Source organism: Esox lucius, chromosome 20 (genome assembly GCF_011004845.1).
Source record: "Esox lucius isolate fEsoLuc1 chromosome 20, fEsoLuc1.pri, whole genome shotgun sequence".
Taxonomy (NCBI): domain Eukaryota; kingdom Metazoa; phylum Chordata; class Actinopteri; order Esociformes; family Esocidae; genus Esox; species Esox lucius.
The window spans coordinates 37,567,577-37,587,227 of record NC_047588.1 but is presented as its reverse complement, the minus strand read 5'-3'; the positions used below and the strand labels follow the sequence as shown (position 1 = coordinate 37,587,227).

Sequence of the window (19,651 nt, the reverse complement as noted above, 5' to 3'; positions counted from 1 at the left end):
CTGGGCCTAATGAGAGTACAGGAAACCTGTCCCCAAGATGTTCGGGCCTGTCCTTACCGGTCTAGCTGACCCGTGGGCTTTCACGTCGGGACTGGGAACCAGAAACAAATGAGTAATGTGCTCTTAACATCTAAAGTTTTTAGGTTTATTTGTCAAATGCACCGAACAGCACAGTTTCATCCTGCACAATGAAATTCTTATGAGATGGCACTCGACTAACTACGTAGTGAGAGTTAAGAAGTGTGTATAAGCAAAAATATAGCTAGGCAGAAAATAGTAATAATATACACAACACTGTACACTAGCAGCAATTTAAAAAAGATTACTGCAAATGCATTACATATGGCAATTCTAAATATGCAGTGGAAAATTTACAAATATTCAGAGAAATGTAAAGGTATTATGTATAGTGTATGTACAAGTGGGATAAATAGTTGTGCGGGTACAAGTGGCAATTCTCAATGGCATTCTGGCATTCAGTGGCAAGTGGCAGTTCTCAATGGCATTCTGAATTTGCAATCAAGGCAAATTAAAGGAGTAGGGTAGCATGTGCAACTGGAATGCAAGGATAGCAGCAATGAGGTTCCCGAGGTAGATGTGTATGTAACAATAGAAAATGCAAGTACAGTGGCAGTTCTAATGTGCAATGAGGGCAAGTTTAAGGTGCAAGTCGGCTTGTGCAAATGAAATACAGGAATAGCAGCAATGACACGTACCTGTAGACAACTGAGAAACTGAAAACCTTATCAGACTTAAGGCAGTGACAGAGTCCAGTAGTACAAAGGGTGAGTATGGTTAGTTATGGGTCACAGAGTTTCGCAGGTTTACACTAGATGGAAAGAAACTGTTCCTGAGTCTGCTGGTGTGAGAACGTAGAGACCTGTACCGCCTGCCTGATGGGAGGAGGGCAAACATATGGTGGCCTGGATGTGAAGGGTCCCTGGTGATGCCGCGGGCCCTGTGCAGACAACACTTCCGCTGGAGGTCTTTTATGGCTGGGAGCTGGGTACCAGTGATGTGCTGGGCACCAGTGATATGCCATCAGGTGGGCTATCTTCAGCCTCATCAAGAAGTACAGGAGCAGCTGCACTTTTTTGACCAGGGCTGAGGTGCTGATGGACCAGGAGAGGTCCTCGGAGATGTGGACACCCAGGAATTTGAAGCAGGACACACAGTCCACTTCAGTGCCATCAATGAGGACTGGGGTGTGACTTCCTGTAATCCACCATGAGCTCCTTGGTTTTCTTTGCATTGAGGGCCAGGTTGTTATCAGCGCACCATGCCGCCAGTTACTTGACCTCCCTGTAGGCTGAGTCGTCATTGTCACGAATCAGGCCTACCACCGTGGTGGCGTCTGCGAACTTGACAATGAGGTTGGCACTGTATACAGGAACGCAGTTGTGGGTGAAGAGGGAGTACAGGAGGGGGCTCAGCACACAGCCTTGTGGAACACCAGTGTTCAGGATCTGGGTGGAGGAGGTGAGGTTGTCTAACCTGACAGACTGGGGTCTGTTGGTTAGGAAGTCCCAAGTCCAGTTGCAGAGAGAAGAGCTGATCCCTAAGTCATGGAGTTTGTTGACCAACCTAGAGGGGATGACCGTGTTGAATGCTAAGCTGAAGTCTATGAATAGCATTCTCATAAAGGTGTTGGTTTTGTCCAGGTGGATCAGGACAGAGTGTAAAGCCATGGAGATGGCATCCTCTGTAGACGTGTTCGACCTGTATGCAAACTGGTATTGATCCAGTGTTGGGGGGAGACAGAACTTAAGGTGGGCCAGAACTAGTCTTTCAAAGCACTTCATGATCGTGGGGGTGAGTGTGACAGGTCGGAAGTCATTCAGACTAGACGCAGTCTAGTACCGGTTCTTTGGCCAGTAATCTGTGACGGCTTGGATGACCTGCCACACGTGTCGAGGATCAGAGTTCTATATAAGGCCCTTTTGACTACTGCTGACATAAAAAGGTCCTCATTAAAGCCATTCGATTGATTGTATGAGGCGCATTTCACACAGAGCAGCACACCGTCTTTGCATGAGGCAGGAAAAAAAGGATGTAAGGTGGAGGAGGAGAATAAGGATTTTAACGTGACGGCAGTTGTTTTGGTTACGTTGGGCAGGGCGTAGAACTGTCTCTGATTGGTGGAGACGATACATGCAAACGGGCACCCGCCACTAGGACTCTTTAAAAACACGTCTCCTAATTATTTAATATTTCTGTGGGGGTAAATGTGCATTTCAGTGGGGTTATAGCTCCGGATGGAACCACTATCCTCTTATCTGCCTGAACGTACCAAAAGACAATATTACCAGATGGTTTGAGAAAACAGGCACACTCAGACAGAACCCCACACACACCTCTACCTATCGGAAATAGGCAGGTTGCCAAGTAAATTGGCTCAGACTCTAAACTGCAAGGGACTGATGTCTGCGCTTCTTTTAATCAGGTTTCATTCTCTGACGGAGAGAGAACGAGAGGGACGCCTGTCTCATTTTGACATTCCTGTCCTTTTCCTTTGAATGGATAAAAAAGGCAATTTTAGTAAGTTGATGGAGAATGTGTCAGGCGTCGCATTTTCAGAACAAGACGATGTTATTGACAAATACGGGTACCTGGGGAAAATGACTTGATTATAGCAATCCGCGGTTTTCTCTGAAGATGTTTTAGCTTGTATATAGAGTGTCGTATCCACAATGACATCAAATTGGCCGATTGGTATTCAAATGATTAATACCGTGTATTGAGTCTCCCAGGATTATCTGGGCCACAAGCGATAAGAAACTAGATCACAAACTAGGTCATTCTTCCAAAGCTGGAGCAACAATTAATATTGGACCTCTTTGTCTGATTCTACACAAAGGACCATTCGTCAATGGGCACATTAGATTAATAATTATATATTTTGGGAAATATTGAATGTTATACAAAAAGATACGCAAGTGTCATATAAAATGGCCACAAAATGTGTATACATTCTTTGCCTTTTTTTGGCAGTATGGTAGTAATAGAAAATGGTCCCGAAATTTGACAAGGCTCAGGACCATCACTTTAACGGCATAAAGGGAATGAGTTTCCCCAGTTTGCTGATGACACCTCTGTTCTGGCCCTTAACACTCTCTGTTTCCAATCAGGATTGTTAGCAGGTTGCCCTTTTTTGTAATGAATGTAGTTCTAGAGGTATATCTGCACCCGAAGGCAGGTAAGATGTTATTGGTTGACTCAATGCTTTGACCTTTCTCTAAAAGGACATTTAACCAGGGTTAGCGCTTCCCCCTACACCTTAAACCCGAACCATGACCCTAACATAACCTACATCTCTCTCACTCACTCACTCACTCACACACACACTCACACATTCTCTCTCACACACACACAGTCTTATTCATCAGTGGTAATGGACCAAAGCTTTAATGGTAATTAAGAACATAAAGCCAGACTGAACAGGTTTTAAATTGGGACACAACACCCACTCAGCTTGGAAGTAGCACAGAACAAATTAGTTTGAGGTTGAATAATAACACATTAACTCAAAAAACATTGGATATCTTCTCTTTAGTTACTTTCAGTATGCAAGTGCCATGTACCCATTAACCAGGCCCTGGCACTTTCACGGTTGTGTCCTTCGGGTTTAATATCCATTATATTTTAATTATTTAATTTCAACCGTTATGCATCTCTTACCTCGAACAAGGGAGAAAGATAACAAGGCAAGCAGCAGCGATTCCATGGGCCCGCATTCACATTTTGCGTTCATCTTCATCAAGAATGTCCTGTGTGGCAGAGTGAATATCCAGTTGAGATACTTGAATTAATGATGAGCCTTGAGGTACTGAATAAAAAATAATAGAATCTGTATGAAGAAACTGACTCAACAGCATACAAGCAAAAATAATAACAACGTCAAAAACCTTTAATAATTCAGTAGTCTACATAACCTATAAAATATATGGCAAGCAACACACCTAATGACTGGAACAATAAAAAACTGTCTAATTAGCCTATGCCAGAGCTTAGAACTTGTAAAATCCTTTAATATATATTTTTTCACTTGCTAATAATGATGCTAATAATTTTAAATATTTCTGCGCAATAACTTTATTATTACCTTAGTTCTGATGTTCACAGGTGACGCGACTTGTCATCATCTAACAAGCAGCCCTGCTGCAGAACCACAAGAATACCACAGATTTATTTGAACTGATGGAGAACATAGCGATGTGAGGATACTAGTAGTTCAATAAAATCACATATGTTTCTCTGTAATCTTTTCTGAACTAGTGGAGCGGGCGACAGACAAATCGTCTTCAAATGGTAAGGTGGATAAACCCAATACCTAACAGTCAAGCCTTGTTCATGGCTGTGCTGGTCACAGACCGGACTAAAGTTAGTTTTCTATTCAGACATTCAGCACTTTACCTGATAACATTTTTGTAGTATGTCAGGCCTTTTCAAAATAGTTTTAACCTGTTGTCATGTTTCAATGACAACACATTAAAAGGTTTTTATTTTATATATTTGTTATATATTTGTTAAAATGTCCAGTCAGGCACATCTATTCTAGTAAGGAGACAATTCCGTAGTTGCAGTCGAAGCTAATATGCACTATTGATTAATATATCATGTAAATAAGCAATAAGGCATGAGGGGGTTCGGTATATGGTCAATATACCATGGATGCGAGGTGTTATGCCTGGATGCAGTGCTAGGGCTTATTTACCTATCTAGAAAATAAAATCACTAGATATACTTATGTAAGCCAGTGTAATAGCGTTTGAATTTACACTGGCATTTTCGATACGTACTACTCAGGATTGAGCGCCTCAGTCAAGGGGAAATCAAGCAATATGCATGCACACTGCAAAGAAACTTGACACATTTTAGTACAAACCTCCTGGTATGAAAAAGTGGTTGCAAATTACCTCAGAAGGTGGTCCACATTGAGAATTTGATTGCAGGTTCATAGTATTGAATTGATTGTCTGACCATAAAACTAATTTTAAACCTCAGTATCTGTGCGGTGGTTGGTTCTAGTCCAAGTTGGTTGGTTCCAGTCCAAGTAAATCTAAAGGTTTGGGAATAAATATTTTTTAAATCTGATAATGCAAATTGAAATCATGTAGCCAAACGCATTGTTTCTGCATGTAATAAAATGTATACTGAACAAAATTATAAACTTTTGTTTTTGCCCACATTTATCATGAGCTGAACACAAAGATCTAAGACTTTCTCTATGTACACAAAAGGCCTATTTCTCTCAAATATTGTTCACAAATCTGTCTAAATCTGTGTTAGTGAGCACTTCTCCTTTGCCGAGATAATCCATCCACCTCACAGGTGTGGCATATCAAGATGCTGATTAGACAGCATGATTATTGCACAGGTGTGCCTTAGGCTGGCCACAATAGAGGACACCTCACCAAAGTGCCAAACGCCATCGAATGTGAGCATTTGCCCACTCAAGTCGGTTAGATCTTTGAGTTCAGCTCATTATAAATGGGGGCAAAAACAAGTGTTGCGTTTATAATTTTGTGCAGTGTATGTATGTATGTATGTATGTAAATTATTTCTTTTAGTAAAAGCAGCAAAACACAAAAATGAAAGAAATCATGAAATTAATAAAGGATGTTTATAAATTAGTTGGAAAGAGTGAGGAAAAAGGAAAGACCAAGGTTAAATAAACCCAATATTTATAGTAGCCGAACAACAGTTTATATTAACTGACATTTCGGGAAACAGATCTCAAATGTAATATGCCATTATAGTTCTTACTGAAATGACCACATTCCGTTAATGAAACAGCTTCATAATTACTAGAAACATTTAAGTGCAACAGATAGAGGTGTTTTGAAATGCTAACCACAGACACTGCAAATGCTTTTACTGGTGGTGGCCTTTCATTTACATTGGGCACATTTTGAAGTGGTCCATTGAAATGTACATATGTTCTCATGAGTGATATTTTATAGTATTCTATACGGTGGTAATGTTAGTAGGCCTAGAAGTACTTCAACTTAGGATACGATATCAAAGAACTGCTAGGCTAACCAAACCTATTGGTTTGGATGAAACCGAATGAAAAATTATGCACTCACTAAAAAGACGCTGTGGGGACGAGCCTCTGTTAAAAGACTTAAATGCAAATGGATGAGCAGGTATTTACTGGTTTCAAAACACGAGTTGACTGCATAAGTGTGGATGAAATATTTCACAAGCATTACTTAGTTGGGCATAAAATATTTAACCATTTGGAGCTCGATGCTAAATGACTTTAAGCCTATGCTACTTCCTGCAGTACCCTTTCATCCAGAAAATGTGTTCTTGGTATTTGCATGAAAAGTTTGGATTGGGTCATATCCATACTTTTCCACTAATCTCCGGCCGTTTTCACGTCCACACTGGGACACTTTTGAATTTGTGGGACCACTAATGATTTCCTGGCCGCCGTACTGATTGGTCACTGAGCGGTGCTTTCACCATTAAAATGGTGTTAGTTCAGGCAGGGTGTTTTGTAAAAACATTTTGTGACACCTGCTGATGTAAAAAGGGCTTTACAATATATATTTGATTGATTTATTGTTAGTCCTCAAAGGAGCTGCCCATGCTAATATTTCATTTCGACCACTAGAGGTCTCATTGTCTGTTGGTCCCGTTCAGTCACGTCTACGCTAGCGGCAGTAGAAAGCAGGTATGTACTACTAGAGGACTACGTTGTTTTCTCTATAGAAACAGAATCGTAGAGATAACCACTAGAGCAGTGTTTCTCAACCCTGCTCCTGGGCACCTCACTGCTCTGCATGTTTTAGATCTCTCCCTGCTCTGTCACACCTGGTTCAAATGATCAGCTCTTATCAAGTCCTTCATGAGCTACATCAGGAATGTTAGGGCAGGGAGAGACTGTGATGGCCAAACAAAGCTTCATTAGCATTATTTTAGCAGAAGGATATTATGCAGGCCACCCTCAGATTTTCTTTATCACAATAAAAGCCATCATTGAAATTTAAGGCAATTTAGTTAATATAGTCTGTAAAAATTAACAGACAAGAACACCACTGGAATGAACATTAAACAAAATGTACAGACTAGATCGTTAACTATATGGCCTTATATATTTCAATGATGGCTTTTATTTTGGAAAATAAAATCTGAGTCAGCGCTGCTAGCATAATATCCTGCTGCTAGAAGAACGGGCATCACTAGGAAGAGATCTAAAACAAGCAGGGAAGGGGGGTGTCCAGGAACAGGGTTTAGAAACACTGGTTTAGAGGAATGCATGACCATGCTAGGGTGATAATAAAGGTGCATATACAGGTACATCTGTTGTACATCAGCCAGACTTGCCCCTCACATATTTGGCTCAGGCACATCTAATACAATGCTTTAAAAAGCATTATAATTCTGACTGGGCAAATCACACAGTTTACAGTAAAGCTACATGGGCATGTATATGGGCTTTTTTTTTTTTTTTAAACAGACCTGCGGGTCTGGTTCCCAGGGATTTTGGCACAATATATTACCTAGCTGACTTCATTATAAATCCACATCCCTGCTTGCCAATCAAACATACTGGAAGCCAAAACAAGATTACAAGGTCCCAGACTGAAAGCATGGGGGTCCATTTCAGATATCAACAAAACGTAATTTTCTTACCAAAAGGTAAATGGGTTTTGCATTGGAAAATGGGTATGCATTTTCCAATGCATAAGAGTTGGGCATTGGTGTCTTGGAGTAGGCGTTCTAAACCAGCAACAATAAATTCCTATATTTTCTGTCAAACGGAGTTTGTGGCGCCGGTTGATTATAAAATGCGGTCTGATTGAAACCAGAAGGCTGACAGAAGAATAAACAATGACTAACCCGGATAACTAAAACAAGACAGTCTTTAATTAAACACTCGCCCACCCACAGAACAGCAAACGAACATAGAAAATGAGAAATATTACAAAAACATTTGTCAATAATAATCTCTTCCCAATGAGGATTCAAAGACTGCGGTTATACAGTTCATAATGGGGGTGAATCAGGGGGACTGAGGTGGGATGTCTTATTGAGAACTAAAAAAAGTCAGCAGCAGTGGGCCGTTTGGGGGTGACTTTAGGGGTGCTCTTCATCTTCTTGGTACTGTTAAGAGAGGCCGCTGGGGACTTCAGGACCCCAAAAAGTGGTTTCTGCTTGGGGTCAAAGGGCACTCGGGATGACCCCTCTGGACTCACCAGCAGGCTGCGATCAGTCTTCCTGAATTCTAGGGATCATGAATGGGCAAAACAAAAAGAGGAAAGTCTCTTCAAAAATATGAAACATAAAACTGTAAAGAAATGAGGACCAAGAAGCCAAATGGTTGTAATCAGACCACAAAACATGGGGCAACCGACACATCATTCAAAAATAATTATGCAGAAAAGTTATGTTGGAGTAAAAAAAAATCAGGGTCAATCTGGCCCTCTCATACCTGCTGTTTTGTTTTTACTGAGTCCAAAGGTAACCTTCTTGGATTCAGAGTTGGGAGTCTGACACTTCTTCTGTGAAAGAAATAGATACAATTTAATTCCACGCTTGTTAGTTCCATAGCAAGAGGCTTCGACAAGGCAAGGCTGTAAATCAGAGGCTGTAACTTGCTGTAAATCAGTGACGCCTTTCAGGTTGTCTAACCAATCAAATCTCTTGGTTGGGCAAAGCTCCTACGACATCCACTAGATTACAGTAACCTCACGTAGCATATATTAGACGGTGCAACAATGGTTAAGGGTGGTCAGGAAACAGCTTATTAAAACAATGATGGGTATCGTGTGGCCCACTTCATTAAAAGTATCCTCCTGGAGAAGCACACTTCTGTTTATATTCCAGAATTTATTAAATTTTCTGCGACTCCGTAAACTAGCATATGTAATTGGTTAGCAAGAGGGTGTGTTGTGTTTGTCACTTCCCTTGTCCGAAAAAGTTGAAAATACAACACACTGTACCTAGTGGCTTAAGGGGGAGGGTTCTAGAAAATGAAATACGCTGCTTGGAGATAGTGGCCCTTTTAAACTAACACACAATTCCAATACAAAGTTCTCCAGACCCCCAGTGTATTTCTCTGCAAGTTTATGAATGGAAGGTAACCAGGACAAATGTTGAGGAAGTACTTTCAAGTACTAAAAAGAGAGCCCAGTGAACTGAACCATGGGAATCAAATGTATTTCATTGGTTCATTGTACCAGCTCTATACGTCTCCTCGAGAACCACTGAATAAGAAGGTCCCTTCCGTCTGACCTTCTCATTCAATAGGTTTGGAGGAGGACAAAGGCATCTCAGATCGTCCGGCTGGGGTTTAGTACCTTCTTCTTGCTGGACAGTGGTGTGCTGGGGCTTCCCTTGGTTGTCCTGAAAAAGAGGGGTGTAGGTATGGTGGCATGGTTCTGGAACGTGACGAAGTCAGACCCTGCCGCAAGCTTAGCCTTCTTAGGTGTCATCTTCTTGGGTTTCTTGGCGCTCACTGGTGTGGATGGCTCTTTGCTCTCCTGAGGAGAAAAATGTTAGAAACACACGGTCACTCATTTTGCATCTGATAAATTGGGGACATCACAGTAATGTGGCCAGCTGATTCTGCTTGGGCGTAGAAGACATTAAACTCACATCAGTCAGTTTGACTTTCTTGACTTCTGCCAACCCGTTGACTCTGGCAGCCTCCGCCTCCAGTTCGTCAGCTTCCACCTCGATTACAACTGGGATCTTACGCTTCTTCTTCCCAGTCTTCGCGGGTGTGTCCAGGTCTGCCTCCGTCACAACCTCTGAGTCCTGCTCCTTGAAGACTTGCACTGCTGCCTTCTTTTTCTTCTTCAGTGGTGTTGGGGTGGCGACCTCCATCGGCTGCAGATCAGTTTCTAAAAGTGAGAGGTCTGCTTCCATCTGTGTTCTCCCCCCAACCGCAACGCTCTGTTTTTCAGCCTTGGCCGTCTTTTTCTTCTTGAGAGGGGTCGGCGTGGCGACATCTGCAGGCGACGACACAGTTATAACATCTGCTTTGGTTCCTGGCTGTGCTTCACCCTTGATCTCGACACTTTCCTTTTCCTCACTGGCCACCTTCTGTTTCTTCTTTTTCAGCGGAGTGGCGGCAGCCAAGCTAATCTCTGACGGAGGCACCTTGGCTTGTGAGATCTTCAGTTCAGGAACCGCTGATGGGGTCACATCGGTTTGGGCTGCGTTTTTCTCTGTGCTCCCTGCAGTCTGTTTAGCCTTCATCTTAGTCTTCAGTGGGGGGACCTTTTCCACTGCTACTGGCACCATCTGCACCTCCTCTACTGTCGTCTTTTGTACAGACTCCTTATTGGCACTCTTCCTCCTTCTCTTCCTGGTTTTTCTGGTGGTCTCAGGGGCGCTCTCTTGTCCTGTTGCCCCGTCCACAGCCTCTGAATCCTGGGTAACAGTCTCTGTTTCTACTACCTCTACCTGCTGTTTGGATGTTTTAGCTTTGTTGGTCTTTTTTTTCTTGGTCGACTTGGTGTCTGACACCGGTGTCTCCGATAGGCCAGAAGAACCAATCTCCATGACCGTGACTGATGAACCGCTCCCCACCACCACGTCCTGTTGACGTTCTGATTGGGCATCCATCTTAATGGCCGTGCCCCCAACAGGAGAGGCCTTGCTGTCCAGGACAGCCTTTCGTTTCATCTTCTCTCCTGCGTCAGTGCCCTTGCCAGTTTCAGTCTTTACCGTGGCCTTTCCAACCTCAGGAGAGCATTTTAGGGTAGAGGGCTCTGTCCTTGCTCCTGTAGCTTCCTCAGAACATGTCGTTGTTTGTGGTGCTGTGGCAGGAGTTGTGTCCACCTCAGCCTTCAACACCCCGTTCTGCTCTTCACTTTTCACCTCTCCCACAGTTGTGGTCTTCTTTTTCTTCTTCCTTCTCTTCTTCTTCTTAGTGGTAGTGTCACTGGGGGCCTCTGCTGCTTTGCTCTCGTCTGGTGCCACACTCTGGTCAGACTTTCCTGGTTTTGCAGCCTTCTTCCCTGAAGTAGAAAATATGAAGACAGCAATGGTGTAAGAATTACATTCTTTGTATGACTGCTGGCACCTATGAATAAAATGAGCTCACGATTGTAATGTACTCAGGGCCTGAAGTCAAGGGTTGAACTGGGACATTCATAGGTTAGGTTGGTGAAAAAAATGTGAACTGCTTGCTAGTGGAAGTACCAGAGCTCTGTCTAGTTCTTCTCCGGCTGCTCCCTTTTCATCTGACCGTTTTCACGTAGTCTAAAAGCATCTGGTCGCCCTGGCAGCAGAGGGCTACTTGTTTATTCAGACTGGAGATTCTCTCTTCCCTCTTGCTCACTAATACATTTCCTCTCAAATTCCATGATTTCAATGTGACTTTTACATAGCAGCTGCGTGAAAATAGAAGAAACAAAACTTGAATCAAACAAAATGACCTAGCATCGGTCCAGTTCCAACTATCTTCTCTTCCTCCTCATCTGCTCCTGAAGCTTCCTTCTATCAGTAAAACAATCCAGGCTTCTTCCTCTAACCCCAGGAAACCTTTCTTCTTATCCCACCTCTGTCCCCGCAATCCTCCCTCTCATCAGATGACATTCACACCAAGTTTCAAACGAGTTATCCATACCTCATTTACTCAGCCTTGCGGGGGCCCATGGTCGCTTTCACACCAAACCTGGCCATGCATTAACCACCATTACCCTGCTCTTACCAGATGACATCCAGCAGTTAGTGATGGCTGGCTACCCAACATCGTGACCTCTTGACTCTATCCCCTCCTCAGGTTTTCCACACCACCTCTGGAGATCTCACATTCCTCACGGAGCACTGGTTGTATCCCAGCAGACTTCAAAATGGCCAGAGTAGCTCCTCTTAAAAAACCAACTCTGATGTCAAAAACTACAGGCCAGTATCATCATGAGTTTCCTTTCCAAGACACTTGAGAGTTCGGTCTTCATCCAACTATCTCCTCGACCCTAACCAGTCACGATTCAAAACAGGGCACTCTGACGAGACTGCTCTCCTCCTTGTAACTGAAGTTCTTTGCGCTTCCCAAGCCAACTCTCCTCGGTTCTCAGCCTCTTGATCTATCCACTGCCTTCAACACTGAACCACTACTTTCCACCCTCTCTGATTTGGGATTCTCAAGCTCTGCTCACTCGTTGATTGCTACCAGGAAGACCACTCCTACCAGGGGACGTGGAGAGGATCGGTGTCTGCCGTGAAGCCTCTTACTACTGGTTCCTCAAGGCTCGGTTCTTGGCCCTCTCTCCTCTTCCCAGAAGCTTGGTGTATAGAGGGATCTGTCATATGCTCACATGGTCTTTCCTAGGTCACATTTATCTCCCTCTCGATGCCTTCAGTTGTACTTGTCTTCCGGCATTACTCATCTCGGCCATGTCAGGACCGGTGAGGTGCTGTATGCAAGGTTGCCAGATCATTGACAGTAAGCCCATACCATGAAATCCTCTACTGAACTTATTATACTAATTTTTTTTTTATAAAACTCAAACCACATTTTTTCTATACAACCCTCTGTAAATTGACCTGCCCATACCCATTTAAAATAGCCCAATTATGGGGGAAACCTACCTATCTGGCAACCCTGCCAATAAGAAAAGTTTCATCCTACGGTCACATTAGCTGCAGTATTTCGATGGAACGCTATTTAGCAAATGAACGCAAAATTGTGTTTCACCATTCCGAAACAGGCGGTGCGAGACTTTGTGAAGGCGGCTGCCTTTGAGTTTTATACGCAGGAAAATCCCTACAGGTGACTACACGCATCCCTGCGTGCCTGGCCGACAACCACCTCAAGCTTAACCTTGAAAAGCTGAGCTGCTCTACTTTGAAGGGAAGGCCCTTCCGCACCAGGACATGCCCATCATGGTTGACCACGGCAGTGTCCTCCCAGAGTGCAAAGAATCTTGGTCTGGACCCTCGACGACACGCCGCCAACATCAAGGCAGGGAGGCGCACCTGCACATTCATAATCTACAACATTCGTTGACTACGAGCTTACCTCACTCAGGGAGCAGCAAGGGCAGGACTGTATTGTGCGGTGTTAGGAATAAGTTTACCACAGTAGCACCTTTATGATATAGTTTTGCATTAATGCACAAAATCGCATTAACAACATTATCTGCAGCAGCCTCCATGTCCCCACTGCAGAAGGCTTGATCTGTATCGGCACATAAGGTTGCCCAGTGGAGCAATTTAACCCTCATGGTTGTCCTCTTCTAAGAGGGCCAGGTGGCCAAATATGAAAGTGGCCATGCACACACAATCACCGCTTCCCATGTTTGTTTCTGTTCTCTTATTGGTGTTTTTCACATTTTTTAAATTTAATATAAATAATATTGTATGTATGATAATATACATTTAAAAAGATTTGCAATGCTAATGTGAAGCCGAACATATAGATTTTTTTGTATACAGTTATGACCCTGCAATTTACCATTATGGGCAAATAAAGAAAAAGTTGGTCTGAAAACATTTCTTGTTAAGGTTTGGGTGTCCTTTTCCAGTCACATACCTGCTAGAGTGATGAACTGCACTGTGTGGTTGTTTTTAGAAATGGTAACACACGTTTTATTTACAAATTTTGTGGCCTGTGCATCAAAATGATCAACCTCTGTAGCACCAGTGCTATGTGCAAAAAAAGAAAATACAGCCCTGAGCAAAGGTACTTGTCATTTCACGTCTGGACTACTGCAACTCACTCTTGCTGGGGCTCCTAACATGTTCAACCTTCCCAAATTCTGCCATGTCATCCCGCTTCATCGCACTCTACAGTAGCTTCCAGTTAAAGCTGGAATCCGCTTCAATGTTATGGTTCTTGCCTACAGAACAAAAAGACAAGCGTCTCCCTACCTTCAGGCAATGCCCAAACTCTACATCCCTACCCAGTGTCTTTTTTTCAGCGACCTCTGGGGTCTCAGCATTCCCGCCCCTTTGGGGCTGTTCCCGATACAGGCAATCAAAACTGTTCTCTGTCCTGGCACCTCAATGGTGGAACCAGCTTCCCTTAGACGCTAAAGTAGAGACACTACTAAACCATCTTTGAAAAACACCTGGGGAAAAAAACTCAGCTTTTAGTTCCAGTGCCACCACCTGTTGGCTTTTGCAAACTATGTTTATTTGTATTGGCTTCTTTTTGCACTGACCTTTGCCGATAACTAATTAATCAAGTAGAACGCACTTATTATTAAACTGTATGGTAAGCTCTTTTTAAATATATGCCTTTACCGTAAGGCGATGAGAATGTCTGTTAAATGACAAAAAAGTAGGTCTCATTTTAACCCTGTATGGGGCTCCAGCCCAATTTAACCTCTGACCAGGATATGGAAAGCATTTCCAAGGTTTCTAAGGTACCTCTCTGTTTCTTGGCTGGAGTGCTCCCTTCCGCCTCCTCTTCCTCCCCAAAGCCTCTTCCTCTCTTCATCCTTTTCCTGCTGCCAAACATTTCATCATCATCCTCGTCCGTTGACACTTCCTCAGGGTACTCGTCCTGTGGGAAGACTCCTGAGAGAGAGCAAGAACAAGAGGGAAAAAATAGTTAAAAAAAAAAAATCAGCATTCTTCACCCACTTCTTTCAGAGGGGATATAAACATCAGGACTCCCATTTCCAGTTTTGAACATCAGGGCTCCTACCTTCACTGAGATCACGGAAACTGTAGGAGAAAATTGGAAAGAAAAGAATCAAGAGTCAAACAAACTGCAACTCCTTTTCACCTGGGTCCATACACAGTGTGGGTGTGTTTTTCTCACATCTTGATGACTTTGTAGAGTCTCTGTCTGTTGTGACTGGAGGTGTTGCTGCGGCTGGCTAACCCAAACAGCCTGTCAGCCAAGGCAGAGTAGTCAAACTGGAGAACGGGTCCCACTTCCTTATCATCCAGCATCTCAGACTCAGAATCACTCTCCAGGTGAAGCATTTCATCTTCCTCTTCATCCAAATTCTCATCATAATCTGTTGATAACGTGCCTAAAAATGAAGGGTCAGAAGATGATGTTTAGATGATCTCATACATGAATATTTATAAGTAGACGCTGTGTGTCGGTAATTAGACAGAATAAGAATAATTCAATGTTGTGCTAAAGAGACACATGGTATTCAACCAAAACCTGCTCTATTAAATGTGAATCTTATTCAATCTTCCTTCATAGCCCTGACAATACCCACCACTGGACTGCTTCAGAGTGGTTTTCTTTGCAGGTTTTTTGCCCTTCAGAGTCTTCACCTTTTCTTCCTCTTCTTCTTCAGAAGCCTGTCCTGAGTCAGAGTCATCTACACCCACACCTGAAGCCTTCACCTCCTTCATCAGGTCTTCAATGGCGAAAGGAGCTTGGTCCACAATGACGCTGAAGATACTGCTGCAGATAGCCTTAAGCAGGATCCGGCTGAGATGGGGGGACATGAAAGAGGGGAGAGGATGTGCAGAGAGGGTTGAAACTATGTAAATGGTGATGCAAATTCATTTGAATAGGGTCACAGAAGATAACTCACTCTTTGGTCTTGGATGCTATTTTGCAGAACGGGTCAATGAATGTCAGGTTCTGAGCTGCTGTGAGCTGCAATCACAAGCAAAGCCCAATCATTCAGTTGCAACAAAAAAAAAAAACGGCACAATGGATGTCAATCATGTTTTGGGACATAAAAAGGATCCACAATGTACCTCAGCAGATCCGACTGCAGCCAGCTCTGACATGTAGAGGTCCATTATGTGGAACTGCAACCCAGCAGGTGCTCCACTGGTACTGTGGAGAACCTGGGATGACAGGACATCCAGGAACCTGGTCACCAAACTGTGGAAAGAAAGCAACTAACTCTTCAGGGCATGCATGAACAAGGGCTTACAGGTACTGAACACTCCAAAATCCATGTTCGTCTGACGTTTTCAACACGTCGTTGAGTTAAGGTCACGGGTCAAAGAGTCACCCACCTGGTCTCCCATTCTTTGCTCTTCATCATTTCCAATGTTTTCCGGAACACGAAACGAACCAGCTGTCAGACAAAAAGACAGTTGTCCAAATTATCTATGTAGTATATCCTCTAGGTATAGATGATTTAGTGGGTAAGGAAGTGCTGCTGACAGTTCCATCAATGGAAGAATACTAACCTGGAAAAACTTATCCATACGAAGTCTGTCAATGCCAGTCCATTCTCTTTTCATTGTCTGCAGGAAAGTCTCCAGAAACAAAAATTCTACAAAAGAGAGAAGAGTGAATACATCTCATCAAATGAGATGTGGACCACACTTTCTGCACAGGTTTTGTCAAAACCCTGAAGGTCCTTACAAAATTCAATGGGAAACACTGAAATTACTACAATAAAACAAGGACTTACGGGTTTGAACATTCTGGAAGCAGTGAATGAGACCAGAGATCTGATTTGACAGCTCCTCCTATTGATAGAAAAATAATTGTGTTTGATGGAACTGCCCCACAAATCTTGTCAAATTGCCTTTTTGTTACCCTGTTAACAGAACAGCATGTAGTGAGTCGCTCTTTCTAGAACTCACCTGAAGTAGTAACTTGTCCTGCATCCACAGACAATAAAAGAGGCCCTTCCATAACTTGAGTAACTCATCGCTGGAGAACCCACCTAGGGAAAAGGGAAGCTCTGGTGATTCAACTGGACACTATCAGCACGATATTGAAGGAATCGATAGCGGTTAAAAATGTTGCTCGCACATGCGCTTGTTAATCTAACCTTTTCTTTCTAACCTTTTCTTTGATGTGTGACATTCTAAACCCTTCTACCTACCTTTTGTTAACTGTTGTATTGTTAAACGAAGAAACAAGCAGTTAAACATGCACGAACGAGTAAATGGGTTGGCTAAGCTAGCAACTAAAATGAGATGAGGCAGACATGCTGCGTATACACATTCGGCTCGTGAAAGCAACGTGTGTGTGTGTGTGTGTGGTCCATTTTCGGGTACCCCCTTCAGACTTACCATCGATTGCTTGTGACCTAACGGTAATATATTTTTTTAGCTTCTTGATAGCCTTTGTTCGCATTGGCTTCTCGTTAGAGGCCAATCTTTGGGCGAACTGGATCTCTGGTGCTTGTGTCGGCGCCATGTTTCCACTAACTCACGTGGAAACACTTTTGGATAACTGTGACACTTTTCTTTCTGCGCTATTGCTCGTCGCCAGGTGATGACGTACCGTCAGAAGTTTGCATTCTGCATTTCACCACCGGGCGGCAATGGTTCTCTTTCTTCGGCTTCATCTCGAACCCATAACCTAAATCCACGGATGAGGGCAATCACACCCAAACTTTTCATAACCAGAGGATAGGTTCGTGACAAAAATAATAGCTATTTTGTAAAGTCATCTTTATTTTATCAGACCAGTTTTCACCAGCGAAAGAAAAGTTACCTCTTTATTATTAAAATACAGAGAAAGTATTTAGGCTGTGCGTAAGCTGTGTATCTTGCTATAAATCAGGGGTCTGGAGTTTGATGTTCAGTTCTCCCTTTCTCATCTGCAGACACTGGCCCTTCACCCTCTGTTGATGAAAAACAAACTGTTACAAGTCCAGATATTTTGAAATGATGTCTTTCACAGGGACAGGTCCCCAATGTCCCACCTAGAGACTACAACTCCTGCTCACCCGAGGGTTGATCTCGGACGGGGGTCCAGAGGGATAGGCCTGTGACAGTCTTTGGCATCCACTTCAGGAGCCTGTTTGAACTTATATCAACCTCTTCACCATCGCCCGTTTCCTTTTGATTGTCGGAAAAGGGTACAGGAGTCAAAAACGTCTCCCTAAAAATTGTTACACAGACACTGGAAGGTCTACAGCGGATCTGGGACAACAATGCCACGGAGCATGAAAATCATGCAGGTAGCTAACACTTAGGTATATGAACGGTTGCAGGATATTTCCCAAAAAAAGCTCAATTTGTTATCAATTGACCACTAAGAAATGTCATGCAGCAAAGGAAGTTGACTATCTAAGCTAAAGGAAAGGCAAAGAACAACAGCCCTCCTCTATACTGTCAGTGTGGTTTTCTGTGCCACCTCTCCCTAAACCCCCTGTGGAGACACAGGCCTCTGGGGTCTGGCTTGGGGGACCTGGTCTTCTGTGCTATCTCACTTTTACTGTTCTCATGTGATGCAGGCTGGAGTTTAAGTCAAGGAAAGCAACCCTGTGTCAAGTTTTTTTTTCTTTCGGGTTTGAAATGAACAAGTTTTAGAACAAGATTTTTTTCTTCCAGAAAACAGCTCTGAACATGAATAGGTTGTGACAGAGTGGCAATGGAATTTCAGCATAATGCAGGAATGTGGTACAGTATGTGGCTTTACCTGATCCACCTTCAGGTATTCTCCATGCTGCTCACAGCCTATATCAAAGACATATTTTCCGGAACCCGAGGGCTGAAACAAGGATGACGGGGACACTTCAGAATATTATTGTACTTCCCAATGCGTAACAGTCATCACGCGTAGCCTGGGCCGCTCCTTTAAGTCCAGGCAGTGTTGTGACTTTGGAACAAGCCAGACTACTCCATTTCACGCCTGACTTACATTGTTGTGAAGGAAGTTCCCTTGGTATCTGTGGTTGAGGTGGATGAATTCACCTGAGGACTCCATCTTGCCCTTTACCCAAGTGCCTGTGTATTTGGAGCCAGTGTCACTGTAGTGGTATGTGCCCTGTCCATGTCTGCCAAAGACACATATAGAGTAGAGGTGGTGGATTAGGGTGGAGGCCCAAGTTTGGCACAGGCCTGCTATCACAGCATTACCAACTACCTTTGGTGGTGTAGCCATTCCCCGTAGTATTGGTCTTCATTGGGATACGTGTAGATGCCGTGGCCCTCACGTTGGTCATTAAACCAGCTTCCTGTGAGAGGGAACGACAAGGTGTTTTTATGACAGGTCGCTCAAACGGACAGAAAGGGGAACAGGCTAGATGTAGCAGGCACACACACCTTCATATTTTGATCCATCTGGGTAATAGAAGACACCCTGTCCGTGCTTCAGGTTCTGGTAATATTCTCCGACATACCTGGCCCCATTCTTAAACCGATATGTGCCCTGGCACACAAACACAAATAAAAACTCACGGAAATGGTAAAAGGTGAAGCAATGTGGGTATCATCATGCCATGGATTGATTTTGGTTAAGTTACCTCATTTTAGTTACCTGGCCAGACCTTTTCCCGTTTTCATACATTCCCTGGTAGGTGTCTCCATTAGGCAGCACAGCTTTCCCGACCCCATGCCTCTCTCCTGCTTCGTTTCGGTCCCCTTCATATTCCTGTATTCATCAGTGACATCGCTCTGTCAGTAATGCTCGGGCAGTGCTGGCTGTGTGTGGTTGGTGTTGGCGCATGTTGAAAGCTTAGTTAACTAGCCACCAAGTCAAAGGACACTTTACTCACCGCAAGATAGCCCTGATCATCTTCAAAATCCTCTGAACCAACGTCCGACATCTTTAGATACTCTTTTCACTGTGAAACGTGAAGACGTTAACAGCAAATTATTGTAATAATGCCAAGTATAATGTCAACCAACTAACGCCCGCTGTCCCTTCATCAGCACACCACCTCGTAGTTTACGGTTGTCATGGCAATTTTGACCCGTGACCGATTTAGAAAACATAAATAAACCCGCGAACGAATATTAATATTATTAACCTTTACAACTTTCAGAATAATTATAACAATTATTTTTG

At 43.4% G+C, this 19,651-nt stretch overlaps 2 protein-coding genes across 2 annotated transcripts; both read right to left on the bottom strand.

Annotated features, from left to right (window-relative positions):
- Positions 1-7,856: 7,856 nt before the first annotated feature.
- On the bottom strand, positions 7,857-17,092 carry LOC105018801 (ribosomal RNA processing protein 1 homolog B). Its single transcript, XM_013139191.4, has 15 exons — positions 16,924-17,092; positions 16,489-16,571; positions 16,314-16,371; positions 16,087-16,172; positions 15,910-15,971; positions 15,643-15,772; positions 15,474-15,538; positions 15,150-15,367; positions 14,735-14,951; positions 14,618-14,637; positions 14,338-14,487; positions 9,610-10,979; positions 9,312-9,494; positions 8,444-8,513; positions 7,857-8,236 (listed from the first exon to the last, which is right to left on the bottom strand). The coding sequence occupies exons 1-15, from the start codon at positions 17,048-17,050 to the stop codon at positions 8,049-8,051; spliced, it is 3,027 nt and encodes a 1,008-aa protein (XP_012994645.4). The 5' UTR covers positions 17,051-17,092; the 3' UTR covers positions 7,857-8,048.
- A 246-nt stretch (positions 17,093-17,338) lies between these two features.
- rsph1 (radial spoke head component 1) lies at positions 17,339-19,577 on the bottom strand. The gene is made up of 8 exons (XM_010884519.4): positions 19,359-19,577; positions 19,121-19,234; positions 18,907-19,012; positions 18,728-18,818; positions 18,503-18,638; positions 18,281-18,352; positions 17,586-17,697; positions 17,339-17,480 (listed from the first exon to the last, which is right to left on the bottom strand). Exons 1-8 carry the CDS (start codon positions 19,407-19,409, stop codon positions 17,416-17,418), a joined length of 747 nt encoding a protein of 248 aa, XP_010882821.2. The 5' UTR covers positions 19,410-19,577; the 3' UTR covers positions 17,339-17,415.
- Positions 19,578-19,651: the final 74 nt, after the last annotated feature.